This window comes from Curcuma longa, chromosome 3 (assembly GCF_044706935.1).
Source record: "Curcuma longa cultivar G26 ecotype Majalengka, Jawa Barat chromosome 3, ITB_CL_G26_1.1, whole genome shotgun sequence".
Classification (NCBI taxonomy): domain Eukaryota; kingdom Viridiplantae; phylum Streptophyta; class Magnoliopsida; order Zingiberales; family Zingiberaceae; genus Curcuma; species Curcuma longa.
This window is the reverse complement of record NC_133863.1, coordinates 2,451,978-2,469,207: the sequence shown is the minus strand read 5'-3', so window position 1 is coordinate 2,469,207 and position 17,230 is coordinate 2,451,978. Positions and strand designations below refer to the sequence as shown.

General features: G+C 39.9%; 3 protein-coding genes across 5 annotated transcripts; 2 read left to right on the top strand and 1 right to left on the bottom strand.

Annotated features, from left to right (window-relative positions):
• Nucleotides 1–1,712: 1,712 nt before the first annotated feature.
• LOC141824191 (uncharacterized) lies at nt 1,713–9,263 on the bottom strand. 3 transcript variants are annotated; one of them, XR_012601425.1, is made up of 7 exons: nt 9,045–9,263; nt 8,770–8,954; nt 5,751–5,870; nt 3,158–5,685; nt 2,905–2,974; nt 2,111–2,666; nt 1,713–2,020 (listed from the first exon to the last, which is right to left on the bottom strand). XR_012601425.1 is itself a non-coding variant. In XM_074711435.1 (6 exons), the coding sequence occupies exons 1-6, from the start codon at nt 9,124–9,126 to the stop codon at nt 2,502–2,504; spliced, it is 3,150 nt and encodes a 1,049-aa protein (XP_074567536.1). In that variant the 5' UTR covers nt 9,127–9,263; the 3' UTR covers nt 1,713–2,501. The 3 variants fall into 3 exon arrangements, 2 of the variants coding, with proteins under 2 accessions (XP_074567536.1, XP_074567537.1); XM_074711435.1 differs by having other exon boundaries at nt 1,713–2,666; XM_074711436.1 differs by having other exon boundaries at nt 1,713–2,666; nt 3,158–5,664.
• A 2,509-nt stretch (nt 9,264–11,772) lies between these two features.
• Nucleotides 11,773–16,101, top strand: LOC141824228 (nucleosome assembly protein 1;2-like). The gene is made up of 11 exons (XM_074711474.1): nt 11,773–12,084; nt 12,189–12,232; nt 12,325–12,420; nt 13,947–14,039; nt 14,211–14,283; nt 14,363–14,424; nt 14,507–14,691; nt 14,777–14,954; nt 15,042–15,085; nt 15,248–15,443; nt 15,651–16,101. Exons 1-11 carry the CDS (start codon nt 12,033–12,035, stop codon nt 15,699–15,701), a joined length of 1,074 nt encoding a protein of 357 aa, XP_074567575.1. The 5' UTR covers nt 11,773–12,032; the 3' UTR covers nt 15,702–16,101.
• Nucleotides 16,102–16,411: 310 nt separating this feature from the next.
• LOC141823021 (uncharacterized) lies at nt 16,412–17,140 on the top strand. Its single transcript, XM_074710299.1, has one exon. It carries the CDS (start codon nt 16,481–16,483, stop codon nt 17,138–17,140), a length of 660 nt encoding a protein of 219 aa, XP_074566400.1. The 5' UTR covers nt 16,412–16,480.
• Nucleotides 17,141–17,230: the final 90 nt, after the last annotated feature.

The following is a 17,230-nucleotide window of genomic DNA, read 5'->3' as shown; positions in this document are numbered from 1 at the left end:
TTTTATCGATTTTTTTGAATATAACTTTAAATTTACTCAATAGATAATATATAATTGATCAAGTAGTTGGCTCGCGGCCACTTAATATATAGGCGTGTTAGCTATGAAATCGTAGTTAATTTGAATGCAAATTTGTGCCTAAATCACAATTGCTTGGTTGAACGGTAAAGTGATATTGCTACTAAACTGGTTGCCAGTTGTGGCCGTCTAATGGTTGCTTAACCAAGCGAGTTTGATTTTAAGCCAATTAATTTGGCATTCAAAAGGGAAGATATTTTTTTTTAAAAAAAAGTTAATAATAAATTAAAAAGTAAAGCGATTATTAAATCGAATACTTGAGAAACTCGAGGTTAGTACATTAATATAATTGCAGAAGCCGTGGAACATATGACACGTTCAACTGTGCAGGTGACCGAAAGTTGGCTGAAAAAAATCCATATTTCATCCTTCCTACCATATCCATATCCATACCCATTAAAATAAATAAAAATTCAATTCAATTAATTAATTAATTAATGATCAAATTTAAAATTTTAATTCGATTATTTTGTAATTTTAATTTTTTAATAATTATTTCAGATAATTTAATTAAGATTTTAAATTTTCTAATTTTATTAATCAAAAGTTTTAATCGAATCTGAGAAAACCAATTGTATCGTGTCCGAGACGGACGGACTTAATTCTTCATTTATTTGTGGACTGAACAATTTTGGATGCATTGCTATTTTAGGGATGTGGACATTTATATTAGATTTTGGGTCGACTCGTATGTCTTCTGTTGGTTGGTCAAAACGAAGGGTAGCGTGGCTAAATGACACATTTAGCCACATTTTCGAACGGATGGGCTTCCACGAATCTTCCCGACAGAAGATAGCATGTGATTGTGATCTACAACGAAAGCTAAGGATAGAGGTTTATTAATTTATTTATAAAAATATTTTAATTTGTTTTTAAAAAATTAGAAAAACTGGACGAATGGCTCATGTGAGCTAGCCAATGAACTTTACTCTGTTAGATTGGAGTATCTGATACAAATATTCTATTGATCCCACCTGAATCATCCTACGTAACTACACTACGTTAATTGACTTGTCCATCTTATTTAGACCAACTACATCAGCTAATTGGTTGAACAAACCGACGCACTCTATCCACTTAGGCCTATTGCCCTAACCCAATCAATATTTATAAACAACTCAAATATTTATAAACAAATTTGATATTCGAGTAAAAACTTATTTATATTTATTCAATATACACAAATAATTAAATAAATTTAAATAATTCATTAAATTAAAAAAAATAAACATATATATATTCAATGTTCATGAATAATATTTATCAATATATTAAATAAATAATTAATTAAAATAAATAAATAAATTTATATTATTAAACTCAATAACCAATCACATTAATTTAACATATAAAAATTTTAAATAAATTTAAATTTAAAATTCGATAACATTTAAACAAACCAAATTTAAATCAGATTGAAACTCATAAAACATAAACTCAAATATCTTATCAAATAAATTTAAAACACCATAAACTTTGATTCTATATAGCTCATTTACAGCCCTACTCTCGATCCCACCGATGCATGCAAGGTCCAATTGGCAACCCATGCCATTTCTTCCTATAGTGCAGGACTGTGAATTGCCTCATAGTTGACACTTCTTTCAGATGAGACCGTCAAAACAAAGAGCACGGCAATTAAAATGACAATTTTTCCCAGTTGGCAAATGCTACAGATTTTATAGCAGAAGAGAAAGTATATCTGCAGTTTTAGAGCAACAACATTGAGATCTAGGGTACATATTAGATACAAATATGATCCACATTATTATCTTGAGAGGAGAGGCAATATACAAATCATGAAATGTAAGACAAACTGGAGGGATAATTTAGAAAGAAAAGAAAATACCCTTTTGATAAAAGCATCTTCCTTCTTTGCAACTTTTTCTCCTTCACGATGGTTCATTTATTTTTTTTTACAGTCGAGTATTGGCTCTGGCGACTTGCCATTGCATAGCCACAGCTAAACACCCGTAAGACAGATAAAGACAGAGTTACTGGAAAGATAAACTTGCAAAGAGTAGAATATCACCTTTTCAGCTTTTAGTACGAGTATCTCTTCTTCACAATGTAGCCTGTGAAGCACTCGCAACGGCTTGCCATCCATTTGTTTGTGTGCGGTGATCAGTGCTCCGACGACATGCAGCTCATGATGCTAGGATTGTAGCTTAGGGCAAGATTTCTTTTTTTCATAAAGAGGCAAAGGCTTGCTAAAGTTACCAACCACTTGCAACACACAACAGACTAATGATTATCAAACAAGATATTTTCATTACATTATATCAAAAGGAGATCACACGCTACTGTTCCAATATATGACAACAAAAGATTGCAGTTGCACTACCACTAACTCTTTTGGCTTTAAAAAGTTAGTTAAGCCCAAAATAACAACTATGCAACATTTGCTACTTACAAGTTGACAGTCATGGAGTCCCAGTACTCAAAGCCTCCTTTTTCATAAGATTCTTCCATTTTTCTCTAAGATCCTTTGGTTCACGAGACTCATGGAATATATGACGGCCATATTCTAAAATTTTAATCCACGAGATGTTACCTTTAGATTTTTTACCAAACTTATGAATTGCTTCCTGCACAAGTATACACACTTCTGAATAACACAATTGTCGTTTGGCTCCAAAATTAGAAAAAAAGAATACTAGGCAACATAAATAAAACTAACTAAAGATTACTGCAGAAACTACGATGATCTTTAACTAATAACATAGCAAACAGTAGAGATAGTAACACATGAGATGAGGCAAATGACACCAAACTGATTGACAATGTCAACTAGATTTTCTAGTAGCAACCTTAGAGAATGTATACCTTGAGAACTTCTACTTCCTCTCTGGTCCAAAGAAATCTCCGCCGTTGACTAAGGACCATTGGCTGTGATCTGCAAAACAAGGAAATCACTACTGAGATCTGGAAACCAACATGCTAATTCAAAATAAGGGCAATTACAAAAAGTCACAGCTACTTAAATAAAAATATTCATTTAAATAATTGCAGCATGAAAAGAATGACAAGCGTGGAATTAACAAAACATAACACTTATTGCAAGACTCAATAATACCACCTTTTACACTTGCGCGCAGAAAATCTGTTTCTATGTGATGGATTTGATATTTTCTCTGCATTTTCATCTTCTTCTTCATTGTGTGCTTCTACCTTATTGTGGTAATTAATCATCCTAACATCACCTTGCTCAGCATCATCAACATATCTAGCATCAGATGAATCCCGTGGAAAAGTAAAATGATCGTTACAAGCAACAGCAAGCTCTTCTAATTGCTTGTCCTTTTCCACATCTATCTGTTCTTCAGTATTGCATGGCAATGGATCCTCTTCATCGAGGTCAGTATTAACATTCTGAAGGAGAGGTACAACTTTGCACACAATCTTGCTATCATCTACATTTGTTGTAGTATGAGAAGCTTTCCAAGAGTCTACCATATTTGAATCAGCTTGTGGAGCTTGTTTATTAGCTTCTGCTGAAATTTCATTTAGTCGCTCCAACTGACTTGACTCGACATTGGGTGGGTCACATAAATTGCCAACAATCTCAAAGTTACCTTTCTGGACATCATGAGGATATTTAACACATGGATCAGGTAGGTCAATATCAGCAGTAAAAATAGGTTCTCCACGTTGCTGATTCTCCCCAATAATGATCTGTTCACCATTATTACCTGGATTAATATCCCCTCTGCTTAAATTATCCTTAACATTCTGAATGAGAGACTTAACTCCACATAAAATGGTGTTATCACTTATGCTTGGATGATATGAGAAGCATCCATGCTCCTTACACTCTTCCTGATTCACTTTGTGACAGAGCAACACTTGGCTCTTATCACAAGCATATCCATTATCTGCTTGTCGGCCCTGTTCATTCTCAAGTGAACTTGTGTCTCTCGGATCAACCCTTCTAAACAGACATGATTTGACATTTAACTGACCACATGAATTGCCAACAATGTCAGCTGCACCTTGCCTGACATGATGAGCCTGTCTAGCATCGCATGGATCTTCTGGGCAAGGTACATGAATAGTATTGGTGGGAGCATGAGGGTCATCTGGCTGCTGGTTCTTTGTGACCTCAACAAGGTCAGTGTTACTGCATGTATGTACAACATCCACTTTGTTGAGGGCAACATTATCATTTTGAATGGTAGGTGCATCTTCACATACAATCATGCCATCATTTATGTCTGCAGGGCTCCCTCTTTGACATATTAACTTGCAGTTAACACGAGACTGTGGAACTACTACTTGTCGAGTTTGTTCATCAGGTTCTATTGAAGTTACAACTGGCTGATCCCTAGTAGACTCACTTGAGTTGCCATTTACTAGGACAGGTGAATTTTCAATAGATTGTTTTTTTCCTTCAAGAGCAGTTGATGAAAACATCTTTTGATGCTTAGAAGCAAAATCTCCACCAACAAATACTGAAAGAAATTTCCTTTTTTGAAGATAACTTTCTTTAGCTTTCCTATAAGCAATAGCAGCTCTGTCACATAGACAAAAGGGGCAATAGAAAAGTCCTGACGTCTCAAACTGTGGTGATGATCCCAAACAGGCTTCATGAACAGAAATCAAGCAATCAGTGTTGCTACAATTCAACAATTCACCACCTTTATTGCACTTTATACACAAACTTTCTTCAGTGCAATCGCCAATAGTAGAATCATCAGTAATGTTGGCTTGAAAGCGTGGAAGATAGCAATTCTCAGTAGCAAAGGCTTCATGATGATTTGGTCCAAAGTCAGAGAGTCCTTCAAGTGCGCGATGATTGTCTCTTACAATATCCGGTGTAACACTAGATTGAATGTTCAAACAGATTTTCTCATGAAACACCGTAATCGTCTTTTCTTTACTTCCATTTTTAGCTGTCTCTTGGAAACTCACATTTTTGTCACAAGGTTGCTGTTCAAAGGAAGAATCTTTCTTCGCATGACCACCAACATCACAGGCAACAGAACTTTCCAAGGGAAAATGGGATCCAAGACCATTAGAATCTTCTTGCACAACAATCTTGTCACTGAGGGGAACTTGAGCACTAATAACACCACTGTTTTCTAGAGTAAGAAAGTCACAGAAGGAACTCTGTACGCTAGTTTTATCATTACCGTCAGTGTTTACAATCCCAGCTTCTGCACCATTTTTCTTAAGCAAACACTGCAATGATTCTGAAGTAACTTCTCTGGATGCTGCAGCATTGCTTCCATGGGCAAAAACAACGGAATTATGTATTCCTGGGTAAAATTGATGATCAGAGTTTAGCTTAATCCTCTTTGGCGTTATGCCCTCAGTGAAATCATTGCTTCTTTGATAATTGTGTTCATTTTCAACACTATTCTTTTCTAGGAATCTATCAGAGTCTCCAATATTCTGTGCAGCTGAACTCTGCTCCAGTTGTTGAATTTGGTCATCTTGTAGGCTTATTCCAAGCTGCTTAGCCTTTTGAGAACCATCACAAGCATTGCACTTAGCATCATCAGGTATATTTTGAATCGGCAAACCACTCATTTCCTTCAATGGTAAGAGAGCAGGGCATCTGTCCTGTAGAATTTTTTCCTTTAACTGAGACAATAACCAAAAACTCTATAAGATGGTTAGCATGAACAAGTTCCTTCTGTAGTTTAAAGGGAAGAAAATGAATTGGTAACCTTTTCAAGAAATGTTTTTGGGAAGGAAGCCTTCTTTTGGATGATAAAATTGTGAAGTTCACCATTAAAAACCTTTACTCTATCCTTCCCAAGATTAAACAATCTGACCGCATGACAAAACTAAACAAGGCATATAACTGTCAGGTTGAGAAAATTAACAATAAAAACAAACTGAAACATTAAAATACCAAGCATAAATCAAATGACAAGTAATAAATTACTGTCGGGGAATTAAAAATAAAAAAGTACATTCTTTTAGAAGGGAGGGCGAAAGAGCATGGTTTTCAATTTCATTATGTGCCACTAGGCGCAAATGTAACTTACTGTTCTGCCCACTGACAAACACGCAAAACACTTAAAGACACAATCTGGCTGATGTGGACTGTCTTCCTGGATTCTGCAAGAAGCGTTGGTCCACAAGGTATATTCCTTGACCTCGAACCTCTGTAATTTCATGATCCACATGAATCCATTCACAAGCCACGACCGCAAGCTAGGTATTTTAATGACTGTGAACTGCAGTTTCTCGACTGTGCAGTCTCCCGCTGTTGCTGAGAGCTCAACAATGGATTTCAACAAGGTAAGCACAACAATAGATGCACACACCCTACTCCTTATACTCCTTTTATTGGCCTCCTTTCCGATTTCACATCATGACACCATCATCCTCATCAATGTTATTAACACCATATCTCAGTAGGAACGAAACAACATGATATTATTTCATCCTTGCTGGGACCAAAATCCAAATTCAAGATGAACTTTTAAACCTAGAGTAAGAGTGTACCAACCATCCCAAACATGTACTAAAAAGGCAAACAATGGTATTACTGGAAAAAACAAGTGTTCTATGAAATTTCAGCACACTCTAATTCCTAAATCATTATAATCATTAAAAAAACATTCAGATTGGTTTTTCAGATATTCATAATCTATTTTACACTTAAAATTGCAAAAAAAAAGAAAGTCGAAAAGGAAAGGGCCATCCATTTGAGACAAGGCCAACATGTCGTGTTAGTCTCAACTACTTTGTGTTTATGACAAGAATTCTATATCTACTGAACTTTACACAAGGAAATATCCCTATCACTAGTAATATTTAAAGCTAATCAGTTTTTAATAAATTATATAATTAATGAAATTGTAATATTTCATATTTATTATGTGTGATCTTTCCTATTATTTCATTATAACTAATTTACTATAATGTCTGGCCAATTATTGTTGTGAACTTACGTATTTATGTCATATTTACATATTATTATCTCACATGTCCATTCACTATGCCTTTCAGTCCAAGTCCGGCCTGACTTACACTTTGCAGACCAACCTTACAAAGAAAAACTTGGGTTTATGAGACATTGGATTCTCATCAATGTCCCCATCGCCTATGAACTACTAATATGTTTTTATTTGAAGCGAGACCCCCAACTATTCTATCTGCACCATCTGCTAATTCTTTTTCATTTTAATGTATTTACCTTGCAAAACATGATGTTTTGATCTAAACAAGTTAAATGGGGTAATATGGGATCCATAGTATGTGAGAAACAAAATAATTTAACAAGTATCACAATGTTTCCCAAATCCCATTATCTTATGCACTCGGGCTTCTAGTGTGATCATGTTCTTCTCCTATAATGAGCACATAAGCCCCAGGCCAGTTCAAGCTTTTGTTCAGTGGTGGTGGAAGGCCTTCAACATGTCAGCCATGAAGATATGTTATTGATAGAATCCATGCATAATATTTTCGCCCTCAAATCTTTCACTCTTCTCATCTATGATTTTTTCACCTTTTCTGTTATGTCCTTTAGTGTTTTAACAGAATATGAACCAACTAAATGTTTGGTTTTTCTAATTTGGAATGTAACATACCAATTTCAAGTCACCTAACTCATAGTTTTGCTCATGCAACATTTTTTCAATGTTTCTGATTGAAATATACAGTTGAATGGCAGGATATCATCTTGCCATTCGTTTGCAAGGGCAAACTTGGACAAGCCAATTTTGAAAATCACACAATGGACCAAACCTCTGGTAAGTAAATAAACACTCGCATACTTCATATTGGCTCAAACTTAATTCTTATATAATATATATGCCTTAACAAGGGTGTTGCATTCAGTGTAAGTGAAGTAACCTGCAAAGGTTCGATCAAACAGCATAACAAAGGATACTGCCAAAGAAGGAGCTTGCAACTAGTTTATTTCAAGTGGACATAAGAAGCAACCTGCACAGTAATCCCTCAGCTGTTATTGAAAGAATGTTCCTAAAATCAATTGCCCAATTTTAGTGCACTTCAACTAGGAAGAGCTAGAGATGACTAAGATAAATCTATCTGGTCAATTTCCTTCGATATCCTCCTTTTACCCTTTCAGACCACTGATGGTTCACCATCAACATTCACTTAACATCAGGTCCAAAACCAAAAATATTAATAACGTCGCCTGTCTAGGAGTAGGCTTGCCTCAACAATTGGAGATAAAATTTCTCAGACATGCATACTTGAACCACCTAAACAGCATCTTATATTATTCTTTTCGGTAGTTGGAAATTTTCAGATAAACTTCACACAAAATAAATTCTCACCAAAACCAATTCAACTAGAAGCACAGTAGCTATATACATTAAAACCCCGTGTATTGTAGCCCAAGCCATCAAATATTAAAGGATTATGCAGACTATTATCTAACATGAGTAGTCCATAAAAAATGCTAAATAGTGCTTAAAATCTGCTTAAACAACATGAAACTTCAATTGAAAAACAATTATTGTTTTCAATTTAGGTTGATTTATCCAAGTCAGAAATTTGGAATTAGATCATGAAATAGCATGTTATGCCAGCCGGGGAAAACAAGGTCTTTTCTTCTATATGTAATAGATCGGGCAAGAGGAGAAACGTTAAAAAAAAGTAGATAAAACAACTATGCAAACTATAGCATCCCTACCACAAAATGTCCAACCATGGCAAAATACGAGCAAACAGAATGAATTATAATCTGAAGGAAAAAGAAAGTACCTTCCTCGTCTGCTGACAAAGCACTTCCTCGCAAGAAAGGTTGGGATCGATCTCCCTACCGGAATACCATACCGAAGAATTCTCCTTATGCAAGCTCACAAGTACCTCCAAAAACCTCAAAGAAATCGCTTCCCGGACAAAGCTCGGAGCGCTATTTAATAACACCGGATTCTTCAATATAAAATCTGAAAAAGGATGGGAAAGACGAAGGAACTCAATCCCAAAAGTCGATTCATGATGCTGGAGGAGAAAAAAAGCTACAGAGATAGCGTTACCTCCGAGGACGGAAATGTCGAATTCCTCGAACCTTGCTAGGGCTTCTATGACCCATTGCCATGCGAGAGACGTCGACGTCATGGAAGAAAGGAAAACGTAGGACGAGGAGCAGAGATGAGAGAGAACAGGCGACACGCCGGCAGGCAGACGACGCGAGATGCGGCGAGGAGATGAGTCGGTGGCGTATTCCCTTTTGAATTAGGGCTGAAGGCTACCATTCTTCGAGCCCTTGTGGTAAATTCCCAGACACGGCCACATTTGTACTCTGGCTTTTATTTTTATTTTTTAAAAATGATTTTAATGAGTATGTGCCACCTAGGATCCCAATTTATAATATATAAAAGTTATATATTTTTAAATTTTCTTTTTTTAATTAATTTTTCATTATGAGCATTAAATCACCCTCCTCTATCCGCCAAATCGGACGCTTCCTCTCACCCTCCTCTAACGGCCACACACTCCACGTGTTTCATAAATCGCCAAAAAAATCTTTCAATTATATAATCTCCTCTCCCCATCCCAGTTGGTGGGACCCGGTCTATCTACTCGTCTGGGAATCAACGACCGCCGTCCCCCTCAACTCGGTTATCCAATCGTCAGGTGGGCCCGCAGCCGGCGTAACCGTCCCCCTGCCTCCAAACGGACGGCCACGATGCGGGCCTCTTGGTCCGGTCCACACATCCGCGTGCCGCGGTTACGCCACGCTGTCCCTTCTTCTGATCTCGTCTCTTCCGTCCTTCCTCGAAGGAGACTGAGACCGATCCAAGCGCGTGCACGCGCCTCCTCTCGCACTCCCGCCGCAACATATAAATCACCTCCCCCTGCGCATTCGATGCTAAACCCCCAAATCGCCAAATCTTCTGCGCTCGCGCATTTCATGACCGCCCACCAGAGTACTCCGCTCTTCCCCTCCGTGGCCTGGGACGACGACGATTTCTCTTGTTACTACTCCTTCTTCGAAGACAACATCACCGCCGCCGCCTCCGCTCCTCAGACTTCCTTGGCGCCCTTGCCGGCCATGGAGCACAATTCCAAGAAACGACCCAGGGTGGATGATCCTCTCCCGACACGGCTCGTCGCGTTCAAGTCCTCCTCCTCCTCCTCCCCGCCGCCTCAGGCGGACGACTTCACAGAGGAGGAGCGTTCCCCTGCGCAGGCAATTCGTGCTCCGTCGGCGCAGGCCCATCCACGCCGCCTTTGGGTGAAGGACCGGAGCCGGGATTGGTGGGACCGGTACAACCACCCGGATCTCCCAGAGGAGGAGTTCCGGCGCGCTTTCCGGATGTCCCGCTCCACCTTCGATTTCCTCTGCGAGGAGCTCGGTTATGCCATTGCGAAAGAGGACACGGCGCTCCGCGCCGCCATCCCCGTCAGGCAGCGCGTTGCTGTGTGCGTGTGGCGGCTCGCCACCGGCGAGCCCCTCCGGCTTGTCTCCCGTCGCTTCGGACTTGGAATCTCCACCTGCCACAAGCTCATCCTCGAGGTCTGCACCGCCATCCGCAACGTACTAATGCCGCGGTCGCTCTTCTGGCCCTCCCCAGCCGCCGCCGCCGTCGCCTCCGCGCGGTTCGAGGCTCTTTCAGGAATTCCCAATGTGGTGGGGGCATTGCACACGACCCACATCCCCGTCATCGCCCCCAAGGTCAGCGTTGCGGCCTACTTCAATCGCCGCCATACGGAGCGCAACCAGAAGACGTCATACACCGTCACTATCCAAGGCGTGGTCGACCCTGACGGCGTCTTCACTGACGTCTGTATCGGCTGGCCAGGCTCCATGCCTGACGACCAGGTGCTCGAGAAGTCGGCGCTTTACCAGCGTGCGAACGGTGGTCAATTGAGCCACCAATGGGTCGTCGGCGGAGTCAGCTACCCTCTCCTGGACTGGGTGCTAGTCCCATACGCCCAACGGAACCTTACTTGGGCGCAGCACGCCTTCAATGAGAAGATTGGGGACCTGCACAGGGTGGCGAAGCAGGCCTTCGCCAGGCTAAAGGGCAGGTGGGGATGCCTGCAGAAGAGAACGGAAGTGAAGCTGTTGGACTTGCCGGTGCTCCTCGGCGCTTGCTGCGTGCTCCACAACATATGCGAGATGAGGAAGGAGAAGATGGACGCTGATCTGGAGTTCGAGCAGGTGGACGTCGAAATGGCGCCGGAGAACGGCCTCCGATCACTGAGTGCCATGCAGGCTAGAGATACCATCGCCCATAATCTGTTGCACCACGGCCTCGCCGGAACGGCCTTCTTGTAAGCTCTCCCGCGCAGAGACATCAGCAATCTGTTATTCTTTTGTTCTGAAACAGAGATAGGGATATACGAGTTCATGGGGAGAGGATTGCTTGCTAAGGTCGTGGACTCGTGGTGGATAGGAACAATTATAGCATAGACAGATCAGAAAATCAACCATTGTCTCATAAACTAGATTGTTGTTGGATCTTGTCACCCAATTGGATTGGTGTTATTTTTTCTCGGAACCAGGAAAAGGAATGAGACTGAATTTGTTCCCCAATATGAGAAAAAGAAAAACAGGGTAATCTTTTAAATATTTGATCAGTGAAAAGTTTCTGTATTTCCTCTTTTCTATTTGAAGTTTTATAAAATGGAATAAAGGTCATTAAATAATTTCGACAAATATTTATTAATAAAAAATAATTTTAAATATTTATATTATTTTCAGCTTTAAATTTATTTATTTTTAATTAAAATAGACCGGTCCTACTTTGTACCAGGCTCGGATGGTATGACACCAGTATCCAGTATGCTGGGACCCGTAAATTTAATGAATGAAAAACAGGTATGACATCGGGTAGAAATGGGGCAAAGACCATCGCTCATTGATTAGTAAAATGACGAATATAATTGTAAAAAAAAATGACGAATATTGGATTAACTGACTGCTAAATTAACGATATAAGTATCCTCTGACTTCCGCCCTAGGGCTTTACTGAACCCTCTCGCCTCGAGGATAGCGGCCGCTGCGGAGTGCGACGATGAGCAACGACAAGCAACAGAACAGCCTCGACGTGTCCGATCTCCGCGCAGGTATTCTTCTTCCACAAACCTTTCTTACTTCTTGGCTGGCATTCGATCGATTTGCAAATTTCTTATTCTGTTGTTTGATTTGCGCCTTTGTTTTCTTCTGTTAGCTTTGAGTGCGGAGGATAGAGCTGGTCTTGTTGATGCGCTGAAGGTGTGATGTCTTTTATTGATATTTTAGGGAAGGGGGGTGATGTCTTTTTTTGTTTTCTTGACGTCTTTTCTGTTTTTTTTTTTGTAACCCAGAACAAGCTCCAGAGCCTTGCAGGGAAGCATGCTGGTGTAATGGAAACGCTAAGCCCAGTAATTAGGAAGCGCGTCGAGGTGCTGAGGGAGATCCAGGTTGATTTACTCTTTCTGAGAGTGTGCTTATTTCTCCCCCCTCTTTTTGATGTACTAAGGATCTATTAAGATGACTTCAGTGAGATGTTTTATTTTGATTACCTTCTTATTGATTCTTTCTGTCTGAGGCTTATATCCTTTATTCTGCTCCACTATGAACTTGGATTCAATACGTGGTTTGCCTGTTTGATTATGAAGAATTGCAAAAGAAATTCCTTGCTTGTTGCCTGCCAATCAATTAATAGACAAGTCGCCTTTGTGATACACACAATTAGAAGGACGCATAACTTGGACGAAAATATTAAATATAATTTCTGTGCTTGATAGCTTGGGTTGTTAGTTTTACAAATGATGTTGATTGACACCTTCGAGCCTACTTTTCCATATATTTTGTGTTATTAACTCCATGGATATTGTTGATTATGTTTTTAGAACCATATTCTGTAATGGATATTGTTGATTATGTTTTTAGAACCATATTCTGTAAAATGAATCTATGTCGTTTATACTACTTTGGTTGCTACCACTGTTGGTATTGAATTTTTGTTTTAGATTTCCCATTCTTTATATGAACTCAGAGAAAAGAAGTTGTAGTTTCCTGTTATTTCAGTTTGATGGAATTCAATATTGAAATAAACTGACAAATGTTAGTTGGAAGTTACAATGGATAAGACCAAAGATAGTATTCTGTATCTCATGCAAATGTTAACTGAAAACATTAATGATAAGCTACTTGACTGGACTTGTTGCTGTTATCTTGATCTGTGCCATTGAGTGTGGTTGCAGAATTCTTTATATTTTTTTCTCACATTTATGTTTTTGAAGGTTTTGGTCATCAATCTTTTATCATCATTTGTTAGTTCATTACTTGGGTTATTGTTTTAAACAAAATTAGTTGATTTATATCATCAACTTTGTTTTACAATTTCTTTGTTTTACAAGTTGAGAAGGGGAGCCTTGGCGTAATGGTAAAGTTGTTGTCGTGTGACCTAGAGGTCACGGATTTGAGTCTCAGAAATAGCCTCTTGCAAAGCAAGATAAAATTATGTACACCTTCCGTAGGACCTGCATTGGCAGAAGCTTCATGTGTCGGACTGTTTTTTTTTATATCTTCTGTCAAGCGAGCAAAGTTGGCTAAATTTTGCTGAATGTCACTTATAACATACAGAAAGAATGAGCATATACTTTATTCCTTCAAGAGGTGAAGTTGGATGCACTCTGTTTCCTAAAGAGAGAACTGTATTATAACATACACCCCACATTTGGAAGGGAGATTTCATTTCTACTGTCCCATTCTCTGTTGTTTATTGCTGTACAAATGTTGATGTAGGCGTAAATTGTAATATTATGAATGCCTCATCTCCATTTTTTATTAAAATATATAGGATTGCAATCATAACCTATTTACTAATTCCACTCAAACTGCAGTTTTCTATGCCAAAGCATCTACCATGTACACCTAACAAAACAAGGTTTTTATGCTCTTATATTCTGATGGAGCATCTTTTCATGTTTTCACTTTGTAGAGCCAACATGATGAATTTGAGGCTAAGTTTTTCGAGGAAAGGGCTGCTCTTGAAGCTAAATACCAGAAGCTTTATGAACCACTGTACACTAAGGTATAATTGTAGTGGCCTTCAATGCTCTCTAATTTTGTATTACTGGATGTACAAGCGACTTTTGTGTGTAAGATACTCTGCGATGACCTTACACTGAGTGCTAAAATTTTGTTATTTAGATATAGTTTGATAAATCATTATGTTTAACTTGGGTATTTTGGCTCATCCCAGAGGTATGAGATTGTAAATGGAATTGCTGAAGTTGAAGGTATTGGAGATGAATCTGCGACTAAGGCTAGTGAAGGTAATTTTTCGTACATATTATGTTTCAAATGTTATGCTGTATTTTGTGCACTTTTTTGTAAAATTTCTCCTTGCCACAGAAAAAGGTGTGCCTGGATTTTGGCTGACTGCTATGAAAACAAATGAAGTGCTAGAAGAGGAGGTAATGTAGTGTGTATAATTACACTTCCCCAGTCTTCTTGATTATTTACTCTATATAATGTCAACTGAAATAATTTATTCAGATTCAAGAGCGGGATGAGGAAGCTCTCAAATATCTAAAGGATATAAAGTGGTGCAGAATTAATGAACCCAAGGGTTTTAAACTTGAATTTTTCTTTGAAACCAACCCCTTTTTCAAGAACACTGTTCTGACAAAAACGTACCACATGATTGATGAAGATGAACCAATCTTGGAGAAAGCAATTGGGTAATGTATTTTTCATTTAGTTTGCTAAAAGTTGCCTTCTGATGGTTAGTTCTAAATATTCACAAACTTTTGGGTTTTGCTCCAGGACTGAGATTGAATGGTTTCCAGGGAAGTGCTTGACTCAGAAGATTCTGAAAAAGAAGCCAAAGAAGGGTTCAAAGAATGCCAAGCCCATAACTAAAACTGAGAATTGTGAGAGCTTCTTTAACTTTTTTAATCCACCAGAAGTACCTGAAGATGATGCAGATATTGATGAAGAAACTGTAAGTCTTTCTTCCATTTGAAAAAGAAAGTGATAAAGAAGTTAATGAGCAATACCATAACTTATTTCATCGTTATTCTTTGGGCAGGCTGAGCAGTTGCAGAGTCAGATGGAAGCTGATTATGATATTGGGTAAGTTGTGTTGTCAAGTTGCAGCTCAGTACTCGTCCACATCTGTGGAAATATATGTTATCCACTTTCTACTTGTTCTAAATTGCATGATCTAGGATTCAATCATCTTTGCGCAATCACTTGTTCATTTGCCTGGCTGATAGTGAGTGTGTTGATCTGCAGGTCCGCGATTAAAGACAAGATAATTCCCCATGCTGTTTCATGGTTCACAGGGGAGGCTGTGCAAGGCGATGATGAGCTAGAACTAGAGAATGATGAGGAAGAAGATGAGGAAGAGGAAGATGAAGAGGATGACGAAGATGAGGATGATGAGGATGAAGATGAAGAGGATAAAGGGGAAGCCAAGTCCACAAAAAAGGTATTATATTTCATTTCTAAATCTTTCCTGTTTTTTTAAATTATTTTTGTGGGTTAAAGATAATGTGCTGTATTTGCTCAATTGTATTATAGTCAACCACGGGGCAAAAGGAGCAGGGTTGAAAATTCATCTTTATTTTATGGTGCCTTTGATGAATTGATGCGCTATTCTTCTCTTGGTTAATTATGATGGTTCTTTGATATACAGAGAGTTGGTGGCGAGCAAGGTGATCGGCCTGCTGATTGCAAACAGCAGTAAATTCTTTTACAATCATCACAGAGAACTTACTCTACTTGTGGAGGATCCTGCAGGGACTTGGCATTTTCCAAACTTGTGTTCTGCTGGTGTTTCTATGTGAAAGTTCAATCCAGAATCATGTGAGGGTCCCAGCGTGTGGTTGAAATCTGCAGAGTTTTTGGAATGGTGGTTCCTATACCTTCGCGTCAGCAATCTGCAAAGCCATTTGGGTTCAGGGTTGTTTGAGGTTATGTTTGTCTCATGTAATGTCGTGTCGTTGCTTTAATGTCGTGCCGTGGCTTTATTCTCACAGTGAGTGGACTGCGGATGAGTAGTATTCGTATATTTTCATTGGACTATTCCGTTTTCTTTATGGTAACACCTGCATTTTATAAAAGCTCAACTATGACGGTCTTTTAGATGGAAGCTGGTGAGAATCTGTCAAAATATTAAATTTACATCTGTAATATACGTAATATTCTATCACCCCCAATGTTTTTAATACGTCTGTAATGTGAGGTGGTTTGTGCGGTTGTTGACGTTATCGTTGCGTTCTAGCTAGGATTTCCAGTAAGTAGTCCCTAATTAGAAGTGTACTGGTAATTCCAGCCATGAGCTAACAGATGAACAAGCCAAATGTTTATATTTATAGAACTATCTAAACTTCTCTAACATCCCTCAAAAATGCTCGTTGATTCAAGTCTACTCGAGACACGGTAGAACTATTATACCTCAATTTTCTTCTTTAGCTTTCTTTTTGTTCCTGCCGCAATGACGTCGCGATTCTGTTCATAGTGAGGATGGCAAGAAGTACGCTGTTTCCTGACCAAGCCCAGCTCCCAACGACCCACCGCCAGGTCTTCGCCATCTTCCTCGCCGTCGCATGGATGGCTACGGCTGTGGCCGTCTTCCTCTCCCTCTGCGCCACTTGCATCCGCAAATCCTCCAGCAAGAAGACCTCGTCCTCGTCGCTGACCTCGCTGCCCGCAAACAAGTCCATCGCCAAGTCTAAACCTGCTGAAAGGGAGAACAGGCCGCCGCAAGCGGCGCCGGAGGTGGAAGCACCCGCAATGGCGATGGAGCAGGCCGAGAAGGACCAGGACGTGACCGTCATCCCTGTCGAGGCGGCGGCGGCGACGCACGGGCCGATCCCGCCGGCGGTGCTTCCGACGTCTACGTCGTCGAAGCGGAAACTGTCCCTTAGCTTCGGCAAGGTGCTCTCGGAGAAGCTGAGAACGAGCCGGAAGGAACGGAAGGGCGAGGGGGAGGATACGATATGGAAGAAGACGATCATCCTGGGTGAGAAATGCAAGGTGTCGAGCGACGACGACGACGACGAAGAGGTGGTGGACGAGAAAGGGAACCCACAGCCGTACTACCGCCCTAGGACGCCGACGTCTCGGAGCACGTCGCGGAACAACTCGTTCGCGAACCCTGACGAAGCGCCACAGGGGTCATGAATACGTCGGAGGAGGAGGAGGAGTGGAGGACGCCGGACGGTCAGCCGGAAGTCGTTCTGGCAATGGTCGCCAAGTCCAGCTTTCGCACGT